General features: G+C 43.7%; 1 protein-coding gene across 4 annotated transcripts in view; it reads left to right on the top strand.

The window, feature by feature from the left end:
* kynu (kynureninase) overlaps positions 1 to 26647 on the top strand; it is a 297370-nt gene that overhangs the window by 27939 nt on the left and 242784 nt on the right. For all 4 annotated transcript variants that reach the window (XM_063048624.1, XM_063048626.1, XM_063048623.1 and 1 more), the window contains exon 2: positions 26014 to 26192. In XM_063048624.1, the coding sequence (XP_062904694.1) occupies positions 26024 to 26192 (169 nt within the window). In that variant the 5' untranslated portion in view covers positions 26014 to 26023. The remainder of the gene's footprint in view (positions 1 to 26013; positions 26193 to 26647) is intronic.

Raw genomic sequence — 26647 nt, 5'->3', positions numbered from 1 at the left:
CTCCCCTCTTTCTCACTCTATCTTTTCTCCCTTTCCAACTGGATTAATCAAAAAAGACAAGTGGAGAAAGGTTGGGCATAATGTGAATGTATGGCAGTAAAGGTCACAAAGATTCTATGACTCAGTTTCTGTAACTATACTTCAGATTTAGATACTGCTAAATTGTCTGCCTCTGGCCCTGCAAAATCCATACCTGCACAACCAGGGAGATGAATGTATGTAAGGCAAGGGTGGCACGATAGCATTGATGTTGGTGCATCATGTTACGGCACTGGCTGTATGATTGGGGTTCACTTCCTGCCATTGCCTCTAAGGGGTTTGTCTGTTTTCCACATGATGGTATGGGCTTCCTCTGGGTGATCCAGTTCTCAGCCACATTCCAGAGATGTATGGTTAAGATTAATAAGATGTCGGCATGCTATGATGGTGCTGAAAGCGGGGTGTCACTTTTGGGCTGCCCAGCACAATCCTCACTGATTTTGATTTGGTCCAAACAATTCATTTCACTGTATATGTTGATGTATATGTTGGGAGAATCTTGGGACATGGGGTAGGGGTGGTAGGGTGTTTCGAACGCAGGGGGAATTAATTAAAATCAGCCTGAATTAGTGGTTATTGGTCATCACACATCTTTGCCCACGTTGTATGACTCATTGGTACTCTATGAAGGTGTAGTCACGCGTAAACGTGCTACTAAAGAAACACACGGAGGCAGAGAGAGCTGAACTCAGAAGGCCTTTACTGATTCAAAATTGCGCGTTTAAATCTCCCCTCCCATGGGCCCCTGCGACCCGCGGGGCGGACGTGACGTCAGACTGCCCCTGGAAGGTCCGCCCGGAGCGGGTAGTTCCAAACACGCTACCACGTGTCTGCCTGCGGCTCCCGATGGCAGTTCGAGTACCGCATGTGCGGGCCACCACCCCCCCCGCCCCCTAGAAATGTCCATCGGGGGAGTGGAGCCCCCAGTCTGTGCGGCTTGCCTGGGTGGCCGGCCTCGCCGGCGCAGTGTAGTACCCTCACTGGTTGCTCAATGTCCAAGTGCTCCGGTTTGAGGTAGTCCACTGTAAAAGTCTCTTCCTGGCCACCCACCTCCACGACACACGTGGTTCCGTTGTGCCGGATCACCTTGAAGGGTCCCTCGTACGGCCGCTGTAGCCGTGACCTGTGCATGCCGCTGCGAATAAAAACATACTCACAGTCTTGGAGGTCTTTAGGAGTGAAGGGTGGTGTGGGACCAGGCCTGGAGGTCGGGACTGGTGCCATGGTCCCTACCTTGTCCCGCAGCCTCGTTAGCACCACGGCTGGAGTTTCTTCCGAACCTCGGGACTCTGGTACGAACTCGCCTGGGACCGTCAGGGGGGCGCTGTAGGCCAATTCCGCTGAGGAAGTGTCCAGGTCCTCCTTGGGGGCTGTACAGATGCCCAGCAGGACCCAGGGAAGCTCATCTGTCCAGTTAGGGCCCCTGAGGCGCGCCATCAGGGCTGACTTGAGATACCGGTGGAATCGCTCTACCAAACCATTGGACTGGAGATGGTACATAGAAACATAGAAAATAGGTGCAGGAGCAGGCCATTCGGCCCTTCTAGCCTGCACCGCCACTCAGTACGATCATGGTTGATCATCCAACTCAGAACCCTGTACCTGCCTTCTCTCCATACCCCCTGATCCCTTTAGCCACAAGGGCCATATCTAACTCCCTCTTAAATATAGCCAATGAACTGGCCTCAACTGTTTCCTGTGGCAGAGAATTCCACAGATTCACCACTCTCTGTGTGAAGAAGTTTTTCCTAATCTCGGTCCTAAAAGGCCTCCCCTTTATCCTCAATCTGTGACCCCTCGTTCTGGACTTCTCCAACATCAGGAACAATCTTCCTGCATCTAGCCTGTCCAATCCCTTTAGGATTTTATACGTTTCAATCAGATCCCTCCTCAATCTTCTAAATTCCAACGAGTACAAGCCCAGTTCATCCAGTCTTTCTTCATATGAAAGTCCTGCCATCCCAGGAATCAATCTGGTGAACCTTCTTTGTACTCCCTCTATGGCAAGGATGTCTTTCCTCAGATTAGGGGACCAAAACTGCACACAATACTCCAGGTGTGGTCTCACCAAGGCCTTGTACAACTGCAGTAGTACCTCCCTGCTCCTGTACTCGAATCCTCTTGCTATAAATGCCAGCATACCATTCGCCTTTTTTAGCGCCTGCAATACCTGCATGCCCACTTTCAATGACTGGTGTATAATGACACCCAGGTCTCGTTGCACCTCCCCTTTTCCTAATCGGCCACCATTCAGATAATAATCTGTTTTCCTGTTCTTGCCACCAAAGTGGATAACCTCATATTTATCTACATTAAGTTGCATCTGCCATGAATTTGCCCACTCACCCAACCCATCCAAGTCACCCTGCATCCTCTTAGCATCCTCCTCACAACTAACACTGCCGCCCAGTTTCGTGTCATCCGGAAACTTGGAGATGCTGCATTTAATTCCCTCGTCTAAGTCATTAATATATATTGTAAACAACTGGGGTCCCAGCACTGAGCCTTGCGGTACCCCTCTAGTCACTGCCTGCCATTCTGAAAAGGTCCCGTTTATTCCCACTGTTTGCTTCCTATCTGCCAACCAATTCTCTATCCACATTTATACCTTACCCCCCAGTACCGTGTGCTTTACTGTACGCTATGGTATGATGCAGCTGGGTGCCCAGGAGCTGCGCCAGTGCTGTCCACAAACCAGACATGACCGCCCCTCTGTCGGAGGTGATGTCCGTTGGGAGGCCGAACCTGGCGATCCAGTTTGCAATGAGCGTCTTGGCGCAGGACTCAGTGGACGTGTCTGCGAGCGGTACGGCTTCCAGCCACCTGGTGAACCTGTCTACCTTGGTAAAGATATACCTGGCACCCTGGGAGACTGGCAAGGGGCCGACGATGTCCACGTGGATGTGTTGGAACCTCCTGTGCATCGTCTGGAACCGCTGGAGGGGAGCCTTCACGTGCCGCTAGACTTTGGCGGTCTGGCAGTGTACGCAGGTCCTGGCCCAATGTCCGACCTGTTTGCGCAAACCGTGCCAGACGAATCTGTCCGCTACCAGCTTGATGGATGCCCGGATGGATGGGTGGGCTAAGTCATACAACATGTCAAACACCCGGCGCCTCCATGCTGCTGGCACCACGGGTCGGGGTTTGCCAGTAGACATGTCGCACAGGAGTCGATCCGCTGCCAGGCCAATGGAGACGTCCTCTAACTGGAGCCCTGAAACGGCGGTGCGGTAAGCCGGGATCTCGGTGTCCGTCTATTGTGCTTCCGCCAGTGTTGCATAGTCTATTCCTGAGGACGATATGCCTACTGAGTGGAGGCAGGGGCGAGACAGTGTGTCGCTGACGACGTTGTACTTCCCTGTGATGTGGTGAATTCTGAAATAAAGGACAGGTGCCTCTGCTGTCGAGCCGACCATGGGTCTGATACCTTGGCCAGTGTGAAGGTGAGGGGCTTGTGGTCCGTATACACGGTGAACTCCCTTCCCTCGAGGAAGTACCGGAAATACCGGACAGCCAGGTAGAGCGCTAGCAACTCTCTGTCGAAAGCGCTGTACTTCACCTCTGGTGGCCGTAGGTGCCGGCTGAAGAAAGGGAGTGGTCGCCACTGGTCCTTGACGAGCTGCTCCAGGACTCCGCCGACTGCCGTGTTGGAAGCGTCGACTGTAAGTGCCGTTGGTACGTCGACTCTCGGGTGCACTCCGAGGGCCGCCTTTGCCAGCGCCTCCTTGGCCTGCTCGAACGCCTCCGTGGACTCCGCGTCCCATGCCACCTCTTTGGCCTTGCCAGCCATCAGGCTGAACAAGGGTCTCATGATGTGTGCTGCCACCGGCACAAACCGATGATAAAACTTGACCATCCCTACGAACTCTTGCAGGCCCTTGACCATGCTGGGCTTGGGGAACTGGCGGATGGCCTGGACCTTGTCCGGAAGGGGAACTGCGCCATGTCGATTGACTCTGTGGCCCAAGAGGTCGATCTCCGTCAGCCTGAACCGGCACTTCGCCGGATTGATTGCCAGTCCGTGGTTGCTCAGGCGTTGGCAGAGCTGGCGCAAATGTGCCACGTGCTCTTGGTACAAACTGCTAGCCTCCAGCATATCGTCCGAGTAAATGAAAATGAAATCTAGGTCGTGTCCCACCGAGTCCGTGAGCCTTTGGAAAGTTTGGGCTGCATTCTTGAGACCGAAAGGCATCCTCAGGAATTCGAAAAGGCCGAACGGGGTGATGAGGGCTGTCTTGGGCACGTCGTCGGGGTGCACTGGGATCTGATGGTATCCCCCGACCAGGTCGATTTTCGAGAAGATGGTCACTCCGTGCAGGTTCACCGTGAAGTCCTGGATGTTGGGTACCGGGTATGTCTCGGTGGTTGTGGCGTTGTTGAGCCTTCTGTAGTCTCCTCAGGGCCTCCATCCTCCTGCGGACTTGGGCACCGTGTGCAGCGGGGATGCCCACGGGCTGTCTGAGCGGCGTACGATACCTATCCCTTCCATCTTACTGAACTCCTCCTTGGCGAGGTGGAGCTTGTCAGGTGGGAGCCTGCGAGCTTGGACGTGCAGCGGCGGTCCTTGCGTAGGGATGTGGTGCTGCACGCCGTGCTTAGGGTCGGCTGTGGAGAACTGCGGGGTGACTATGATGGGGAATTCCGCCAACACCCTGTCATATTTGTTACCCGAGAGGGTCACGGAATCCAGGTGGAGGTCCGGTAGCTTGGCTTCTCTGAGCTGGAAAGTCTGGAACGTCTCGGCGTGGACCAAACGCCGATCTTTTAGGTCGACCAGGAGGCAGTTGGCTTTTAGGAAATCTGCCCCTAGTAGTGGCTGCGACACCGCTGCCAACGTGAAAGTCCAAGTGAAACGGCTGGACCTGAAAGGCAGTGAGATAGTTCACAGGCCGTATGTCCGAATACTGGTGCCATTTGCAGTGGTGAGTTCGGGGCCTGGGACGGCGTTACGAGTGTCCATGTTCGGGGGTGCGGGGTGGGTGGAGTATGCTGACTTCGGCCCCAGTGTCTACCAGGAAGCGCCGCCTGGAGTGTCGGTCCCAGAGGTACAGGAGGCTGTCTCGGTGGCCAACCGTCGTAGCGATTAGCGACGGCTGGCTCTAGCGTTTCCCAGAAAAGCACATGGTGGACGGCAGCTACGCACGCCTGAGCCCCATCTTTGGTGATAGAAACACCATTGTTCCAAACTTTCGTCTTTTTCCCCTGTGGGTCTCGACGGCTTCGGTTGCGGGGCCTGGGCTTTGGGGTGCACGATCATGGCTAGGCCAGTGGAGGCTGTTCCACATTGCTTGTTCTGCCAAAGGACATCTGCTTTAGCCGCGACCCTGCATGGGTCGCTGAAATCCTCACTCGCGAGAAGGAGGCGAATGTCCTCTGGTACTTGCTCGAGGAACAACTGTTCAAATAAAAGGCATGGCTTATGGCCATCCATGAGCGCCAGTATATCATTCATGAACTTGGAAGGCATGCGGTCGCCCAGGCCGTCCATGTGTAGGAGTCGCGCGGCCCGTTCACGGCGGGAGAGTCCGAAGGTACGGATCAGGAGCGTCTTGAGCTTAATGTACCTGTCCTCCGTTGGTGGCTGGCGTAGGAAGTCGATGATCCGGCCTGCCGTCTCCTGGTCGAGCATGCTGACCACGTAGTAGTACTGCGTGGCGTCGGCTGTAATGTCTCTGATATTGAACTGGGCCTCAGCCTGGTCGAACCAAATGTGGGGCTGAGTGGCCCAGAAAGTCGGGAGCTTCAGAGAGACCGCGCTGTGCGAGTTGCTCGAACTCGTGGTTGGTCGCTGAGTCGCCGGCTCCAGATGTCGTCTGGAACGTTGGGGTAACCAATGTTGCACGCTAACATGCTACTAAAGAAACACACGGAGGCCGAGAAAGCTGAACTCAGAATGCCTTTACTGATTCAAAATTGCGCGCTTACATCTCCTCTCCCATGGGCCCCTGTGACCCACGGTGCGGACATGACATCAGACTGTCCCTGGAAGGTCCGCCCGGAGCGGGTAGTTCCAAACTCGCTACCGCGTGTCTGCCTGCGGCTCCCGATGGTGGTTCGAGTCCCGCATGTGCGGGCCACCACAAAGGTTTTGAACCATGGATTGCTAAATGGAAGTGCATCTGCAGGAATAGTGCTGTCTTTGAGTGTAACTGGCAAGTTAGTTTCTTTCTACTTCTGGGATGCTTGTCTTAGCTTCTAGATGTTTTAACCAATGGAAGTAGCAAGGTTAATTGTGTTAAATGTGTCTTTGCTTTAGACCAGCAGTTCCCAAGCTTGGGTCCACAGAAGCCTTGTTTAATGATATTGGTCTATAGCATAAAAAAAGTGGTGATTCCCTGCTTTAGACTGAACTCAGTTTAGTTGATGAGAGTAATGATATTTATGCTGCTTCATTCTCAGTTATACTTAAATCATCAAAGTTGAGTTTATAGTTTATAACTACAGATGTGCACAGCTGCAGTGAAAAAAATTAATGCAGTGGCATCACAGGCGCGTAGCATCAAGCAGTATTCTCAAGATAAAATGTAAAAAATGTCTGTTTAATATACAAGAAAGAACACAATAGAACAGAAAACAATACACAACATCCATTTTGATGTAAATGGTCATAGTTTTGCTGAACTCAATGATTAGGGTTGTGCTGGTTGGTTCAAGAAACAAATGGCTGAAGGGAAGTAGCTATTTGTGTACCTTTATTTATTTACTTATTTACCTTCTGCCCAATGATCGCTGCAAGATGGCATGACCCAGAAGGTGGGGGTCTTTGACTGGTGTTGCTGTTTGAACTAGCCTGTCCTTTGGATACTTCTGATGGTTGCGAGGAATGTACCTGAGATGTATTCAGCAGAGTCCACCACCATCTGCAGGTCCTTGCATTCCTGCGCATTTGAATTTCCATACCGGACTATGATGCAACCAGTCAGGGCACTTTCCACAGTACAGAAGTGGAAGTTTGTTTGGTGCTTGCAGATGCATCAATATTCATGGACTGGGGCAGGTGATCTGATATTTTAACACTCAGAAACTTAAAGCTGCTGACTCTCTCCACCAATCTACAATCTAGATCATCGCATGTTCTCCCTCCTTCCTTTTCCTGAAGTTAACAACCAGCTGTTTAGTTTTACTGACATTTAGTGAGAGATCGTTGTGGCACCATTCAACCCTGGGTGATGCAAGATGACTTATCACGACTTATGATTCATCCAACAATGTTGATGGTGTCATCGGCAAATTTGTATATGGCATTGGAGCTCTGCTTTAGCCATGCAGTAATGTACATAGGATATACAGTGCCTTGTAAAAGTATTCATCTTCCAACCTTTTTTTACATATGAGTATTACAACCAAGGACTTTGATCAATTCAACTGAGAACTTCTATTTGAGAATCACATGTTCCTTTTTTTCACAGTAGAGCCTAAAAAAGGAAAATATTGTAAAGCATGAAAAACTAAAAATTAAAAAAAAGAGATGTCAGCAGTTCATCCTCCTTTCTTCAGTTCTTAATTGAACCACCTTTCACAGCTATTACAGCCAGTAGTCTTTTTGGATAAGTGTTTATTAGCTTTGCACAATCTGATGGAGCAAGATTTGCCTATTACTCCTTGCAAAATTGCTCAAGCTGCGCCAGGTTCATTGGGGGGTGTCAGTGGAAGCATTCTTGAAGTCTTGCCAGTGATGTTCGATCAGGTTAATGTTGGGAATCTGACTGGACATCAATTTTCTTCAGTTGAATCCACTCTATGGTTGCTCTTTGGGTTGTTGTCCCCGGTTTAAGCTCTCTGGCAGAGGCTGGCAGGTTTTTATCCAGGATCTCTCTGAATTTAGCAGCATTTCCATCAGTCATGACCCAATTTCCAGTTCCTGCTGCTGAAAAGCATCCCCAGAGCATGATGGTATCTCTACTATGCTTCACAGTGAGGATGGTGTTACCTGCCTGATGTGCAGTATTCGACTTATGCCACACGTGCTGCTCAGTACTAAGGCCACAAAGTTCAACTTTAGTCTCATCTGACCATAAAATGTTCTTCCACATCTTTGCTGCATCTTCTATCGATGCTTTGCAAAGTCTTCATGGGCAAGGATATGCTCTTTTTTTTAAGCCATGGCTTCTTCCTTGTCACTCTCCTGTAAATATACCCCTTTTGTGTGAGGCCTTAGGGATTGTGGAGCTTTTTTAATTATTTTAATTTTAATTGGAACTTCATCTCCAGTTGCAGCCACTGACTTCAGCAGCTCACTCAGAGTGACTGCTGGTGTCATAATACTCTTACAAGTGCCATTCTTCTCCAGTGACAAAGTATAGAGGGGTAGCCTGGCTGTAGTTTAATACCTTTACACTTTTTCACGATGGACTGCACTGAGCTCCAAGGTATGCTCAGTGCCTTTGAGATGTTCTTGTACCTTTTCCCAGATTTGTGCTTCTCTATTATTTCCCTGACTTGTCTTGAATGCTGTTTTGTCTTCATTTGGACTGGTCTGTTGAAAATCTACTGCACTGTTGGACCTTACAGAGAGGGGGTACTTACTCTTATGAATTCATTGAAAACTGGTAATCCTCCAGTTTTCTACATCAACAAATTGGGTGAGTTGGTAAGGTGATATATTGCACCTGAGGAAAAGATGATATAGTAATTAATTACAAAGGGGATGAATACTTTTTCAGCCTCAATTTTGATTTTTAAATTTTAGATTTTGGAGTTTTTCTTTCAATTTGACATGATGCATAATGTTTTGTAGATCAGTTCATAAAATCCTACTTCAATATATTTTAAATTTAGAAACAGATTGTAAGATATGAAATTTGTTGTGGGGGCTGAATACTTTTTCAAGACACTATAGTCATACACTTAAACAGTTAGTAAAACACATCTTTATCTTGAACACCCTTAAAATGTCAGTTTCTTTTTTTCCTTGACATATATTTTGAAAAATATTTCTGCTTTGTCTGCGGCACCCACAGTGATGTAGTGTATAGTGACGGACAGCATTTGATCTTCTACAAGAAGTGGAGAGGCATTGTGACAGGTTTTATGAGGACTAGTGAAAAGACCCCCTTTGATGCATCTTTATTTGAAAGACCATCTCTTGGAACCCAAAAGTTGATTGGAAATCTCTGGAAACCTGGGTCTGCGAGTCCCATGTTGACAAATACACGAGTCTGCTGGAGGCTTGTCATGGGGCTGGTGGACTCTCCACAGTATGTGTGTGGGTAGGAGGGAGAAATGCAGCTTGTTTTGCTTATCATGTCCAGAGTTATTCTGTCAAGCATTTTGGGATTGCTATGTTGGTGCCAGAATATGTGGTGACACTACTGGGCTGCACCCATCAATCACATACTTAGGTTGATTTGACTGTTAATGTAAATATACTGTATGGTTTGTACATATAATAAATGAATCTGATTAACACATGACCTTTGAAGAGTTGCAGATCAAAATATTGCAGTTGCTGGAAATTGGAAGTGAAAACAAAAATATGTCTTAGCAGGTCAGGCAGCATCTGCGGATATACTAACAGCATTGGCCTTTAAGATCAAAGGCCATCCATTGGAAATGGATTAGAGGTATTCCTAATTTTCATGCTGATTCCTCCCCTATCTTCTTTGCATGTTAATACTGTTTTAATACTTAATAATCTTTATCTCATTATCTCATGTTTTCATTATTTATTGCTACTTATTTATATTTTCATTTGCACAGTTTATTGTCTTCTGCACTCTGATTGATCTTTCATCAATTCTTTAATAATGGTTACTATTCTATAGATTTTCTGAGTATGCCCACAGGAAAATGACTCTCAGGGTTGTATTTGATGACATATATGTAGTTTGATAATAAAATTTACTTTGAACTTTTCTCTCCCAGTTTTGAAGAAGGGCATTCGACCGGAAAAGTTCTCTATCTCTCTCCATGTTCCACAGAAGCTGCCTGACCTGCTGAGTATTTGTGGCATTTTTTGATTCTATTTCCATAGAAGAGTTAATTTCCTCTCCTTTTAATTGTCTTTGACAACTCTGGGGCTCAGAATATGCCAGAATGTGTGGTTTATTTCAAATTCAGCCATTAAGAGTTGTTGAATGTTTTTACCACATTAATGGAGAGATGTGACATCTTTATGTCCCATTAGATGTTAGCCTAAATGGTTTGAGGTTTCCAAATAGTTTTACGGTGCCATTAAGAAATGCCTTGTGCATCAATAAATCTTGATAGAGTAATTAACTTAGAGATTTTATGGCTTGATTACCAGGGAATTGCTATGGCTTGAACTTTCTGCAATTTACATCCATTTTCCTGTATTCCATTTGTTTGCATTCTTCCAACTTTTTGCAGAAGCTTTCAAGCTTGAGCTCCATATCAGGGCAATTTTAGGCAGTTATTAGAGCATTTTTCCTCTAAATCTTTGTAATTCTCCAGGATTGTCTCATAAAATGCTAGAACACAGAAAGGTAGACTTGTGAGGACACATAAAGCTAAATAATTTAATGTGCATTTAAGGTACTATATGCTGATAGAGCATTGTTATTTCAAAAACATCTTTGGTTCATGAAATATACATTAACAACAGCCAGGACATATCCTTTTCTATGGTCATCATATCACCAATTCAGTATAGCATCTTACAAGGTGTCAGTGCCTCATATGTTTCCTCCTTTAATACTTCCATGTAATTGGTTCAAATTCCCCAGCTGTGTAAAATTCACAAACTACTAGAATTTGGGAAGTCAAATAGGGGTTGGACATATTTAGTGAATGGAAAGGCACAAATGAATGTTGATGAACTGAGAGTCTGGGGTTCATAAGACACTCCTGTTCAGCTGTATCTATGTATGATTTGACTGAAACATAGGAGCAGAATTCAGCCTTTCAGTGCTCCACATTCTATTATGGCTGACTTATTTTCTCTCTCAACTTCATTCTCCTGCCTTCTCCACATATCATTTGATACTCTTGCTAATGAGGAACCTATCAACCTCATTTAAGTTTACCCAGTGATTTAGCCTCAGCCGCCATTTGTGGCAATTAATTCCACAGATTTACCATACTCTGGTTAAGGAAATTGCTCCTCATTTCTGTTTTAAATGAATTCCTTCTATTCTGAGGCTGTATCCTTTGGTCCTAGACTCTCCCATTGCAGAAAACATCCTCTTCACACCTAGGCTTTTCGTTATTCAGTTGGTTTCAATGTGTTCCTCCTCTCATTTTTCTAAACTCTAGTGCGTGCAGACTAAAGGCTGATTAATACTAGTGCGTCAAATGTACACCGTAGGGTGACGTGCACCTCCCCAAAATGTAACTCACACGTCGTGGCGACGCAGACCGCAAAAACTGTGATTGGTCCACTTGGTAGCATCGCAGTTCCGGTTGCTTTTCTCCACCATGTCTGTACACTGATGCAAAATAAATGGTTGGAGACGATGAACCAGATTGTCAAATCTACCTGCCGACATCCGAAAACATTTGAAATGCATTTCCTCGTCCATGTCTCTGATGAAGAAGCTCAACACAGTGGCATAGAAACCCCACCGCCAACTAGCGGTTTGGCAGTGAATGCAGAGCGACGCAGATACAACTACTCATGCTCGCTATGTCGTAGGGCTACGCAAAAGTATAAATCAGGCCTACGGCGTAGGCTACGGTGTAGCCCGTACGCACAAGTATAAATCAGCCTTAAGAGCCATCAGACACTTCTCATATGTCAATCCTTTCATTCCCAGGATCATGCTCATAACACTCATGTGTAAGCTTTCCAACGTTAACACATATTTTCTTAGATAAGAGCCCCTAAACTGCTCACAATACTCCAAATGTGGTCTGACCAAAACCTCAGCATTATATTCTTGGGTTTTATATTCTAGTCCTTTTGAAATGAATGCAATATTGCGTGTGGCTTCCTTACCACTGACTCAACCTGCAAGTTAACCTTCAGGGAATCCTGTATAGGATGGCCAAGTCCCTTTGCATCTCCAATCTTCGAATTTACTCGCCATTTAGAAAATTATCTGTACCTTTATTCCTTCTACCAATGTGCATGACCTTGCACTTCCCTGCACTATATTTCATCTGATGCTTCTTTGCCCATTGTCCTAATATGCCTCAGACTTCTGCAGATTCTTTTAAGACCTTAATTAGACCCCACTTGGAGTACTGTGTTCAGTTCTGGTCGCCTCATTACAGGAAGGATGTGGATACTGTAGAGAGAGTGCAGAGGAGATGTATGAGGATGCTGCTTGGCTTGTAAAGCATGCCTTATGAGACTAGGTTGAGTGAACTTGGCCTTTTCTCCTTGGAGTATTGGAGGATGAGAGGTGACCTGTTCGAGGTGTATAAGATGATGAGAGGCATTGATCGTGTGGATAGCCAGAAGCTTTTACCCAGGACTGAAGAGGCTAATGTGAGGGGGCTTAGTTTTAAGGTGCTTGGAAGTACATACGAGGGAATGTCAGAGTTAAGTTTTTCACACAGGGAGTGATGGGGGAGTGGAATGTACTGTCAGAGAAGGTAGTAGAGGCGGATACAAAAGGGTCTTTTAAGAACTCTTGGATAGGTACATAGAGCTTAGAAATATAGAGAGCTATGCAGTAGGGATATTCTAGGCAGTTTCTAGAGTAGGTTATATGGTTGGCACAACATTGTGGACCGAAGGGTCTGTAATGTGCTGTAGATTTTTATGTTTCTATGTTTCTATTCTTCTTGAACATTCTCCTCCACCTATCTTTGTATTATCCACAAAACTAGTGACAGAACCATCAATTCTCTCATCAGATCATTATTACATTATGTGACAAGTAGCAAACTGATCCCTGTGGAACATCACTAGTCACCAGCAGCCAATGAGGAAAAGTCCCCCTTATCCCTATTCTTTGCCTTCTGCCAGCCTGCCAATCTTCGGTCCATTTTGGTGTCTTTCCTATGATACCATTTGGCTCTTATTTTGTTCAGCATCCTTCACTGTGACACCTTATTGAAGACCTTCTGAAAATCCAAGTAACAAATCTGCATTTTCTATCCTGCCTGTTGTTTCCTTAAAGATTTTCAAATGATTCATCGGGCAAGATTTCCCCTAAAGCAGAGGTTGTCTACTTTTTTATGCCATGGACCCCTACCATTAACTGAGGGTTCCATAGACCCTAGGTTGGGATCCCCTGCCCTAAAGGAAGCCATGCTGATTTTGGTCTATTTTGTTGTACGCCTCCAAGTAACTCTAAACCTCATCTTTAATAATGGACTCTTAACAACTTGCCACTGGTGTCAGCATGGCTGCCCTATAACTTCCTTTCTTTTGCTTCCATCCCTACTTAAAGAGTAAAGTGACAGTTGTGATTTTCCTGCCTTCAGAACCATTTCAGAATCCATTGATTCTTGAAAGATCACTACTAATGCTTCCACAGTCTCTTCCGCTATGGAACCCTGGGATGTAGTCCATCTGGTTCCACCTTTAGGCCTCTCAGCTTCCTGAGCATCTTCTCCTGTCCTTGCTTTCTTCTACTGCCATGGTGAGGCCACACTCAGTTTGAAGGAGCAATACCTCATATTCTGTCTGGGTAGCCTCTAACTTGAAAGCATGAATATTGATTTCTTGAACTGCTGGATAATTAGTCCCTCATTCTATCTTTGCTCTCTTTCCATTCCCCATTCAAGATAGCCAGTTGTTACTTCTCTGCGTAACCTGTCCATCATCTCCTTCGGGGACCATATTTCATGGTCTACTCTCCTCTCCTATTAGCTACCTCCTTCTTCAGCCCTTTACCTCTTCCACTTATTATGCCCAGCTTCTTACTTCATTGGCCCCCTCCCCCACCTACTATCACCAGTTAGCTTGCACTCCTCTCCCGTCCCCCATTTTCTTCTGGTTTCTGTGCCTTTCCTTTCCAGTCCTGATGAAAGGTCTTGGCTGAAATAGGCACTGTTTACTTCCCTACATTGGTGCTGCCCTCCCTGATGAATCCCTTCAGCATTTTGTGTTCTGAAACTTTCTGCCTTCTCCCAAGCACCAGGCCACTCCACCTTTTATAGTTTCTAGGCAATCAACAAATTGTGAGACAAAGTGGGCAAACAAAGCACCTGAAGGAAGAACTTTCCAGAGGGAAGTATTCTTGCCCTAACTCTTGCCAACATTTCTTTTAAGTGATCACCTTTGTATATACTCTTGACTCTGTACTAATCACACAGGCATAGACTTTCTAACAGATTAAAGACATCAATAATACCAGCTAATCCAATAAAGATATGAAAACAGAGTTACATAAAAACCGTGAAGGTGGATGAAAACTTGGAATGGACAAGAATGTGGAATTGATGTTGTAGTCGGATCACCCATAATTTTATTGAGTGATGGGACAGGGAGCTGAGTGGCTGTCACCTGCTCCTCATGCATATGCTCATGTGGTATTCCATTTCATCAACCTGCTTCCTATGTTCTGAAGCCAGTGGCCATTCACCTCTGTGTTATTTCTCCCAGTTTATTGGAGTGGGTAACTTCCTTTAAACTCTGTGCTGGTGCATTGACAACAGAACTTTGCACATTGCTCTGTCATCACAACAATCTCTTTTACTGTGGCAGCCTTCTCAACATTATCAATCTTTTTCTTTCTGCTTTAACCCCAGCATGAGCTTTAAACCTTCAGACCTTTATGTGCAGCTGTAACCATGTTTTACCATGATTTTCAGCAACTCATTGACCTGAAACTGATCACGCTACATAAACAGGTACTCGCATAATGTGGCCTTAGTTCAACATGTTGAACTCTTCAGACTTTGATAGGAGGTAAAGCTCACTTCTCACAAAGCTGTTGGGACATTGTAAGAGCCTTTGAATGTCCTTGATATTCATTAATTTTTAATTTGTTCTGAATAATTCAAAAATAAATTTATTAAAAGAAATCAAAAATGTATATATAAAAGTACTAAAAAGGAAGCAAAAGGTAAATAATTTTGCTGTTCCCACAGTGTAACATTATGGTAGTGACAGTGTAACATTATGGTAGTGTAGTGGTTAGCTGTGGTAGTACAGTGGTTAGTGAGATACTATTACAGCTCAGGTCAGAGTTTGGAGTTCAATTCTAAGTCATCTGTAAGGAGTCTGTACGCCCCCCCACATGGAATGTGTGGGTTTTCTCCAGGTGCTCCATAGTTCAAAGAAGTACTGGTTAGTAGGTTAATTGGTCATTGTAAATTATGCCATGATTAAATCGAGGGTTGCTGGGCGGTTGCGGGTTTAAGGGCCCATGCTGTGGACTAACAAATAAATAAAAAATTTACTCTAAGAGTCTCCATGTAAATGAATTGGAACTCTGGTCTTGTGCCATCTCTGACTGAGTAGGATCAGAGAGGAATATTCCATAAATCTGTGCCTGGGAACTGTTAAAGTAACAGTATCAGCATGAAAGTGACTTTTATGTCCATTGCTTGAAGGTAGTGGTGAGCCTCTTTCATGAACTACCTTGGTCTTCGAGGTGAAAATACTCCTGTGTTTTAAGTAACCAATTCAAAGACTTTAATGATGAAATGCAGAATGAGTGGTGAGTTATTTCTTATGTTGGGATGGTGAAGGAGATTTGGAGGTTGTGGTAATTCCATATTCTGGTGTCTCTGGCCTTTTATGTATGGAGTAGAGCTTTTCGGTCCTTTGAGCTGCGCCACACGGCAACACCCAGTTTAACCCTAGCCTAGACAGGGGACAATTTACAATAACTAATTAACCTACCAACCGATATGTCTTTGGACTGGGAGAGGAAACTGGAACACCTGGAGGAAAACTATGCCCTGATAGAGAGAGGGTACAAACTCCTTACAGGCAGTGGTAGGAACTGAGCACGTGTTGCTGCTACTGTGCTGCCATGATGTACTTGATAGTAGAAATCTTGGCTCTAGGAGTTTGACAGGCTGTGACAATGTAAATGGTATTCAGTAAAGGCAGCTCGAGAGAGTAGGGATTTAGAATAGAGTCAGGCACGCTGCTTGACTCCTCTGAGATAGAATTGAGATTTTTGAGTGTTGTTGGAGCTGCAGACACCTAAGGAATATGATGGAATAGTTTTGAGAACTCAGGAGGTGAGCCTTTGATCACAGAATACCTTGTCTCCAGCCCGGTCTTGTAGCCATGGTAAGTTGGTTTATGATTGTGACATGTCCTACAGCATGGTGAAAATCTTTGTTTTGCGTGACATCCATGCAGATCTCTTCATTACAACAGGGCATTGAGGTGATACAAGGGGAAGAAACAACTGAATACAGAGAAAGTGCAGGCAGACAGACAATAAGATGCCAGGCTATAATGAGGTAGATTGTGAGGTCAAGAGTCTGTCTTATCATACTAGGGGACTGTTCCATAGTGGGATAGAAGCTGTCATTGAGCCTGTAGTATGAGCTTTCAGGCTCTTGTATCTGCTGTATGGTGGTGGGCGGAGACTTCGGTGAACTCTATGGTGGCTGCTTTACCAGAACAGTGAGAAATACAGACGGAGTCCACGAGGGGAAAGCTGGTTTCCATGATGTGCTCAACCTTGTAATTTCTTGCGGCTCATGGCAGAGTCATAGTGTATATGTGGTAATTCCAGTCAATTTTCCGGTCTGTGGTGACCTGCTGGCAGAGAATGGGTTGGACAAGAGGATTTGTTGTTGTTTATTAGGGAAGGGTTGTTCAGATTATCTTGGACATCGTCATGTTTCAATGGCACTTGCATTTACTGTGAAGAAATGCTTTGAGAGGATGATTAAGGCTATAATTAACTCCTGCCTAATCAAAGACCAGGACCCACTGCAATTTGCCCATGGTCACAATAGTTCTCAGTGGATGCAATCTCACTGGCTCTCCAATTGGATTTCAATCACCTGGACAACAGCAATGCCTATGTCAGGCTGCTGTTTTTTGATTACAGGTCAGTGTTCCATACCATCGTCCCCTTGGTATTAATCAATAAGCTTTAAAACTTGGGCCTAGTACAACTGGATCCTTGACCTCCTCAGCAGGAAAGCACAATCAGCGCAGATCGGAAATAACATCTTCTCGCTGACAATCAATACAGACACTCCGGAAGGATGCAAGCTTCGCATTCTTTGTGCTCATGACTGTGTGGCTTGGAAATGCCATCCAAAGATTTGCCGAAGATCCAACTGTTGTCAGCATAATCTCAGATAGTGACAAGGAGACGTACAAGAGTGAGATAGTTGGTCTGGTTGAGTAGTGTCACAACAACCAACTTCTGCTCAATGTCAGTAAGACCAAGAAATTGATTGTGGACTTTAGAAAGGGGAGATTGAGGGACCACATGCCAGTCTTCATCAAGGGGTCAGGCGGTGGAAAGGGTGAGCAGTTTCAAGTTCCTGGGTGTCAACATCTCTGAAGATCTATCCTGGGCCCAACATATTGATGCAAGTATGAAGAAGGCATGCCAGCAGCTACATTTCACTTTTGAGTTTGAGCAGATTTGATACGTCACCAAAGACTAGCGAATTCCTACAGATGTAACGCTGAGAGCATTCCGACTGGTTGCATCACCAACTGGTATGGAGGCGCACAGGATCAGAAAAAGCTGCAGCAGGTTGTAAACTTAGCCAGCTCTATCAAGGGCACTCGTCTCCCCAGCATCAAGGGGATTTTCAAAAGATGAATCCATGGTGAAGGACCAGCTTGCCTTATTATTATTTATTGAGATCCAGCATGGAAATGGCCCTCTGACCCAGGCCACCCAGAAATTTAATCCCAGCCTGATCACAGAACAACTTACAATGACCAATTAACCTACCAACTGCTGTGTCTTTGGACTGAGTGAAGAAACTGGAGCACCCATAGGAAACCTGCACGATCACAGGGAGAAAGTGCAGAACATACAAACGCCTTACAGGCGGTGGTGGGAATTGATCCTGGGGTGCTGGTACTATGAAGTGTTGTGCTAACCACTAGGCCTCTGTGCCACCCCATCAGGGAAGTGGTACTGGAGCCTGAAGAGAGACATTTAATGTTTTAGCAACAGCTTCTTCCCCACTTCCATCACACTTCTGAACAGTTCATGAAGACGACCTCAATACTTTTGCTCTTTCTCTCATAGATGTATCTATCTTATTGTAATTGATAGTATATTTTATGTATTGCACTGTACTGCTGTCATAAAACAATAAATTTCATGACATGTATCAGTGATAATAAAACCGATTCAGATTCTGAATATTGCACCACTTATTCCTGAAAGAGTCCTTAAACTGAGATCATTAGTGTAGGAACATTTCAATGATGGGGCAAGTGAGTGTAGTTCTCTTCTTTTATACAGGAACCTGATGGTTGAGGATAGTAACTGTTCTTGAGCCTAGTGATGTGAGTCCTGTGGCTCATGTACTTTCTACTTGATGGCAGTAGCTAGAAGAGAGCATGACCTGGATGGTGGAGATCTCTGATAGTGGATGCTGCTTTCCAGTTACAGTGTTTCAGGTGATGTGCTCAATGGTTGGGAGGGCTTTACCCATGATGTATTGGGCCAAATCCACTACCCTATGGAGGATTTTCTGTTCAAAGGCTTTGAAGTTTCCATACTACGATTTTCTACAAAATGAAATTTTATTGTATACTTGAAACCGTTTCTCAATGATTATCGTCTCTTCCCACTTTAAACATTTACCCATTATTCAGAATTGATATTTTCCTGCAGTGATCTCAGATGAAGAATAAGAGCAACAACTCTGAGCTAAGGCGATGTCCACACTACGCTGAATACTTTTGAAAACGAAGCTTTTTCTCTTCGTTTTGATCTTCCGTCCACACTGAAATGGCATTTTCAGCCCCTGAAAATGGATGTTAATAAGCTAGCAGAATTCCCATTAATTGTCCAGAAATGGAGAATCTCGGAGACCAAGTTAGTGCCTTGCTAACGATAGTTTAAAAATCAAAGCATTTGGCTCAAGTTACTTCCCTGTGATATATAGACTACATCTATATAGATATAAATAGGTTATGAATGTTCACCGAACAAAATTGTCTCTTCCACAATTCACAAATCAATTCCCAAAAATTTGATGTCCCGAATAAAACTCACTCTTTCAGAATTTATGTGAACAAAAATAAAGGAATTAACAAGTGCAATTTTGACACCTGGCAAAACGTTGTGTCAAGGAAAATTGTGACAACAGACCATTTTCTAAAGCTGGTATAATACACAAATTCTATGACAGTTTTGCCTAATATCTGTTGTGACTTCAAAAGAGTCATGCAGAATCTGGAGCTCTAGATTTAACAGGCCTTACTTTCTCGTTATAAGCAGATATGCAGGCAAATCTTGTTGGGAGAATCTTCTCAGGCTCAGAGCACATTGAGTTTCATTGTCTTTAGATACAAAGGTAAGAGCAGTTGATTAAGTACAGTTTCTTCAGTTTACTTTGATATTTTGGATGTATATAGTTCCTTAGGATTATGTATTTTTAATGGAGGTACATCTTAACTGACAAAACCAACACGAGAAAATCTACAGATGCTGGAAATCCAAAGCAACACACCCAAGATGCTGGAGGAACTCAGCAGGCCAGGCAACATCTATGGAAAAGACTAACCAGTTGATATTTTGGACCAAGACCCTTCATCAGAACTGGAAAGGAAGGGGAGAAGTCTAAGAAGGATGCTCAAATGTTTGCTATTATAAAAGCTTTGGAGGACAAAAGAAAACCCAGACATCTAAAGTGTACTTTACTGCTGTATTGAGGAGCATGGCTCTCTGGACACACAGAATTCCCAGGACTGATTAATTGAACAAACAGAATGAGGGCAGTTCTGAGGTGCTGTGTGACATAATAGTCAGGATATCATTCTACGGTTACAGACACATTGTATCCTCAGTCTGAGTGGCAGAATGAGTGTAAAACTCAGGATGTCTCATTTCTAATGCCCAATTTTAATGACTTGAAGTTCATCTGTTGATTTATAGTGTTGATGGATGTTGCATAATTTAACAAATTGCCTCAGTGTAATCAAGATATTGTCTTGTCAGTTCCCAAAGGATATCTATCAACTGGATAGTATGTTCACTTAACAAACAGCAGTGTTTGTTTATGATACGTCCTATAGTTGAAACAAAATTATTTCTGCTTGCATGCTACATCTGGAATTAAATTGAAGACATTTTTGATTGTATCAACAGCTACTATAGTTGATACTTTCCACTTAAGGAAATTATTACTCTCTAATAATTTCCTTTCAACCATGACCTTTGTATTCCAGTTGCATGTTACTTTATTTTTTTTACCCACTCCCACTCTATTCTTAATGTTCCTGACTTTCAAAACTAGGGGTATCTGGTTATATGCTTAGAGAGCAAAGGAAAAGCTATGGGCTTACATTGTTGTTAGATGTTGTGTATTCACTATCTCAGTATTATTTGAGTAATATTGTAAATATATTTAATTAATATACTTTGTTTACATAATTCATTATGGGTTACAAGTAAAAGTGTGTGAATGGCATACTTCACACCACCACATCGTTTGTGTGAGCCTCACTAGAGTAAAGACTGAAGTAGACACATTGTTCCTGGCTCCATGTTTTTTTCCCCCCATTTATTTTTTAGAGTTACAAAACATAGCAGTGGTGATGAGTAAATTTTAAATAAAACCAAGATGATTGACTACCTGTTGAAGACAGTAAAATGTTTGAGTTAAAAAAAATGCATTGAGACATTTGAGTTTTAAAAACGCACAGTGCGTGCTTCTTTGGAAAGGTTCATAGATGCGAGAGTTTAAAAAAGGGCAGAAAATGGACAAAATTCACAGGTTTATAAACAGTGAAAACCAGGTGATGGTATTCATAAATAAAACCAGAAAAAAGCTAGCTACATAAGATATTTGTGTTTGATTGCATAAGAGACAACTGGTTGTTGTATACAGAGTGAATTGAAAGGTATTTTGAAGCAAATGAGATAGCCAATAAAAAGTGACTGCCAATTTTGCTGAGTGAATTGGGTGGAAAGGCATTAAATTTGCTCAGAAGTTTGACTGCTCCAACCAAACCAGCTAAAGTGAGCTTTGCTGATATCATGAAAGTAATGCAGGAACATTTAGAACCAAAACTGTTGTTAATTGCTTAAAATTTAAATCCTTGTGCAGAATCAAAAGGGAGTCCATTTCACCTTAGGTGGCTGATTTGAAGCAATTGCCTGTGCATTGCCAGTTCAATGATGGACTTGATGATTTACTCAACAGTCGTTTAGTTTGTGAAATCTTACAAGAATGCATTCAAAAATGTCTCCTAATTGAAGGACAACTCACATTTAAAGAACAGCTAAAATAGCTGTATCAATGGAAACAGCAGTCAGTGACACAACTGAGATGCAGTCAGGAATGAAAGAGAGTGCGAACAAAATTGCAATGCCTAAACAGAAACCTGCCCATGCCAAAGAAATTGTGTTACTGTTGTAGCAGGACCTCACAAATGCCAGATCAATGCAGGCTTAAAGGTAAAACTTGCAGAAAATGCAACAAAGTAGAACGCATTCAAGAGCATGTTGGCAGACAAAAATAAATGGAATGCACAGGGAAGAGAAAAAGATAGAAAGTCAAAGAGCACTAATCTGCATGTTGTTGATAAAAAATCTGATAATAATGACAGTGTCATAAGATTAGGTAGCTTTAAGATTTATAATGTGAAAACTAACTAGAGGCAAGCAATATTCCTTGCATCAAACCTGAATGGCAAATTAATTAAAATGGAATTGGACACTGTTTCTGTCATTCCACAAATTGAGTTTGACTGGCATTTCAAAGAATCTGAACTGGAACCTGCAGATATCCAACTAAGAAGTTATACTGGAGAAAAGGTTGTTGTTGTTCGTCCATCGTATGTCGATGAGGACCTCAACACCATTATTGATGATGTCGAGACTAGCGCGTGATTTGGATTTAAGTGAGGGAGTGTTGCACAGCGTCAGCCTCACTCTCTCTTCCCAATTCCCATCTGGATCCAGTGGCAAGACAGAGTCGAGACAGCTGGAGATGGGACTAGGCGCAGTGGATGACCAGGACGTCTTCTGTGTCTTGTCCTGCTCTACACGTTCCACGACGCTTGCAGAGACCACCTTCTTGACCGTTGGACCTTCCATTGGTCTCATCCGCTCAATCCGCCGGAGTCTGTCTTCACATGCTGGGATAGACAACTCCCTATCTCACCGAGGGTTTGAGACCCGTCGGCTACCCTCACCTGGTTTAGCCGGCTTGTGGAAGCCGTTGCCCGAGGTGTGGCCGCTGTCGCATGCAAACAGCTACGGGGAGCCACAGGTGAGAGGGGAGTGCCAGGAGGGGACCAAAGGTGGACTAACCGCCTTGAAAAGGACGTGACCTGTTACCCCACCAGAGGTGCTACCCCTCCCTGACACCCCATACACCCCATACACCCCAAAAAGGTAACTCCTGTGGGAATGCCATTTATAACAGTGAAATACAACAATGAACAAGCCACATTGGACTTGTTTGCAGTAAAAACAGGAGGGTGGGCCAGTGTTGGAGAGCCATGATTTGGTGAGACAACTACAGCCTGGTCCATCCACAATTTGCATGCCATATCTCCCACAATAAAGTCAACTGAAAACAAATTAAGAAAGCTATCAGCTGATGCCACAGCAATGTTCACGGATATCAAGGGTAAACTCAAACACATCAAGGGTCGGGCTTTATCGCTATAATAGGATTATTTTTGGAGTATCATCCGCACCTGCACTCTGGCAGAAAGCTATAGACTAAGTTACAGTCACCTGGTGTTGCCTGCACTGGTATCATCATTACCAGTGAGGCAGGCAAGGAATTTTTCCAAAATACCAAGACAGTGCTGAAAAGATTAGAAGATTATGGGCTCAGAGCATGATGCAACAAGTGTGACTTCTTTAAATCAAGCATCACACGCTGTGGTCAGGCCATTGACACACAAGCTTTACAAAAGTGCGCTGAGAAAATTCAAGCAGTGGTGGATGCCCCAAGGCCAAAGGAAGTGTCACAGTTGTGTCCTTCTTAGGATTTGTCAATTACCAACAGGTTCTTGCCAAACCTGGCTACGGTGCTCCACCCCTTGAACTCATTACTACAGATCGAGAAGAAATGACAATGGACTAAGCAGTGTGAGGTGGCTTTCCAAAGCATAAAGGAAATGGTGATGTTAGACACTGTGCTCACACACTACTATCCCCATCATTAGGTGAAACTTGCCTGTGATGCTTCGCCTTGTAGTACAGGTGTAGTCATGTCACATGTTGTGACTGATTGACGTGTACACCCCTTAGCCTTTGCATCACGTTCCCGTACCACTACGGAGAAGTATGCACAGGTTAACAGAGAAGACTTGAGTCTCTTTTGGGGCGTAATGTGTTTCACCCAATACTTAGAAGGGAGAGAGTTTACCCGCGTGACTGATCATCAGCCACTAGTATCCATTTTCAGTCCATAGAAGGATGTTCCATTAACAGCAGCAGCACAAATGCAGAGATGGGCTCTTTTAACTGGAGGACACATTAACAAGACCAAATTCAAGAGGAAGGCTGGATCATGGAAATGCTGATGGATTGTTCAGTCTACCCTTAGAAAAGGAAATACAGGTATGCGTCGCTTAACGTCCACGATACATTCTGTGAAATTGGACATTGTGGGAACACCATATTAAATACTTAGCGAACCTATATGGAGTACTGTAGTGTACCTGTATTGACTAAATAGCCAAGAACTTACACTAAAACTGTATACTGTACACTATATACATAACACTACTACACTCGAGACGCGCGATACACGAGATTGGTTATGTCCACTACGTCACATTCTCCGATCGGGACTACAGATCTATATGTGATCAGGTATTGTCCAAATGGACGTTAAGTGGCGCACACATGTACCTGAAAGATTTACAAAAGAGAACACTGCTCTTGGCTTCTTTTCCCTAATGTAACTCAAGTCTTCCTAATACAGCAGAGATGATTCAAAAGAAAACCAGAAAGGACTCCACATTTTCTCAGGTCTATATGGCAGCCCAAAATGGCTGGAATGTGCAGCAGAATTTCTAGTTTCCCCATTTTACCATTGCTGGGATATACTTGCTCTTGATGGGAGTCGCCCTATGTGGGGACTGAGATTTGTTGTGTCATCAAATTTGTGAGCTAAAGTGTTGGAGGAGCTACATGCCAGTCATTTAGGCATAGTCAAAATGAAAGCATTGACTTGAAGCTTTGGTGGCCTGGGATAGATCAGCAGATTGAGCTGCTTACCATGCACTGTTTGGGATACCAACACGCCCAGAAGTTGCCAAGTGCAGCACCTTTCGATCACTGGGAATAACCTGCATTGCATAGGCAGAGGATTCATGTGTAGTTTGCCGAATTATTCATGGCCACAATTCTTTTTGGAAGTAGTGGATGTAGATACAAAGTTTCTAAGAGCCTCCACTACATCTTCACTGTAGTGGACGCTATTGGGAATTCTGATGTGTTGAGCGCTGCCATTGCTGCTCTGCTGTAATTCCTGTTACTGTTCCCTTCGAATCAATTTTGGTCAGTTCCTCTCTTATGCCTCTGTAATTCACTTTATTCCACTGTGATACTGATATATCTGACTTTAGCAATGGGAAGGGGTTAGTTTGAAGGACCTTTACTGCAGCATAATGCCTGAGGCCACACACTTGATGGAATATCTGAGCTCCAGTTTTTATTGCACTATCCTTCAGTGGGTAAACGAAGAGTTGCTTTGGACAGGCAGGCTACCATTTGTGCATCTGTTTTCTGGAGCCATAGAGCCTCATCTTTTGATATTGTAAGTCTGACTCCACCTTTAGTTCAATAGTTCAAACAAAGATTCCCCATTTATCAGCTTTGCTCTGCCAAAATTTGTAATTTGTTCCTCCCCTCTTATGTATTTAAATAAACCATGTTTATCTGTTTTTTTCTGTTTCTGATTAAATGCCTTTGATCTGAATCATTTACTATTTCCTTTTCCATTGATCCTGCCTGACCTACTGTTATATCCAGCATTTTCCCTTTTTTTGTTTTAAATGAGACATTTCTCACTGATATTCCCTCACCTTTGTTTGAGGGATCCTTTTTGTTAATACACAAGCTGTGAAATATCATGATTTCTGAGACTTTTACCTTATGTTCAAGCAGCTGCCAACTGCCTGAATTTGAAATGTGCACAAGCTGTTTGAGGCAAAGTGAATACTTTGAAATAAAAATTTTTGACAATTTCATGCAAAAGGTAAACAGGTTATTCTGCATGTATTTATAATGACCATTTCCTAATAGTATCTCCAGATGCTCCCAGGCTCAAGAAATACTTGGCCTTTTTGAAGAACATGCAAATGAAAGTTATTAGTCACAGATATATTGCCACAGATGGTGTGGAATCCAAGCTACTAGATATATTTAAAACAGATATGACAGTTTCTTGATTAGCAAGGGCATCAAAGATTACATGAGGGAAGGCAGGAGAATGGGACTGGGAGGGAAAATACATCACCCTTGATCAAATGGCAGAATTGACTTGATGGGCCAAATGGCCTGATTCTGCTCCCATGTCTTATGGTCTTACTATTGATGATGAGATGGTAGGCCTTTCATTGGCTGAGGTAACAGCAGTTAATATCAGTGCTGTAGAGTGTTATAGCTACTGGAGTTGCTACCTCACATCTCTGGTGCCCCAGATTCAATCCTGCCTTCTCTGAAAACTATGGGCAAAACCTAGTATAATGTTTCCTGCAGACTTGCTGGAAAATTCCTGTCTCAGGAGGTAGAATGGGTGCATTTGGATCATTTTACTCGTATTCCAGAGATCCCTCATTGTGCTGAGCTGCCACTTGGATCTTTGTAAAGGTTGTTCCTCCTCTTGTAATCTTGTGGGAACCTCAGAGAATTAGTTCAAGCATGCATCATATTCTATACCGTGGAGACTTTTTGAGGACAAATATTATTTAAATGACCACTTTCATTGTATCAGTAACAAATTTTAACTTTACTTTTGGACCGATTGCAGCTTACTGATCATGGATCGATGTGCTGGCAAATTCCCACAAGAGATTTTGGAACGTACTGCCTCCATTGTAGGATGCAGTATTACTGATGAGAAGCTTGCAGTTCATTTAGATCAAGAAGATGAACTGCAACATCTTCGAGACCAGTTCCATATTCCCAAAAGTAAAGACCTGCCTTCCAGTAAGTTTACAATTAATCTACTGGCTTGCATTGAATTTTTTACTTTGAATTTGTGTTATTGATATTGTCTATGGTAATGATTTTAAAAGACACTATTTTGGTTCATATATCATTATATTGCTTTTGATTAGAGCTATTACCTGTGTATTACCTTCCTCATAGGGTGAAAGAAGAATGTTATTTACATCAGTTTTATCACCTTCATTTAGAGGTATATTTCATTAACAAAAAAATCATTTGTAGGTAGTTTTCAACAAAAAAAATGATGGAATTGATTTTAAATCATAAATTTAAGTTTAATTATCCTATTACCATGATCTTTGCAGAATTTTCAAAGGAAATCAATGTTTAAAACCATCAGTGGTTGATCTGGTGTCAAGCATAGAATTTAGTATAATCACTCAGTGACTTTTTTTGTTGAGAACAGTTTTAAAATGTCAAAGTGTTGGAATGAA

This window comes from Mobula hypostoma, chromosome 5 (assembly GCF_963921235.1).
Source record: "Mobula hypostoma chromosome 5, sMobHyp1.1, whole genome shotgun sequence".
Classification (NCBI taxonomy): Eukaryota; Metazoa; Chordata; class Chondrichthyes; order Myliobatiformes; family Myliobatidae; genus Mobula; species Mobula hypostoma.
Note: the sequence above shows the minus strand (reverse complement) of the source record. Positions and strands in the feature narration are given on the sequence as shown.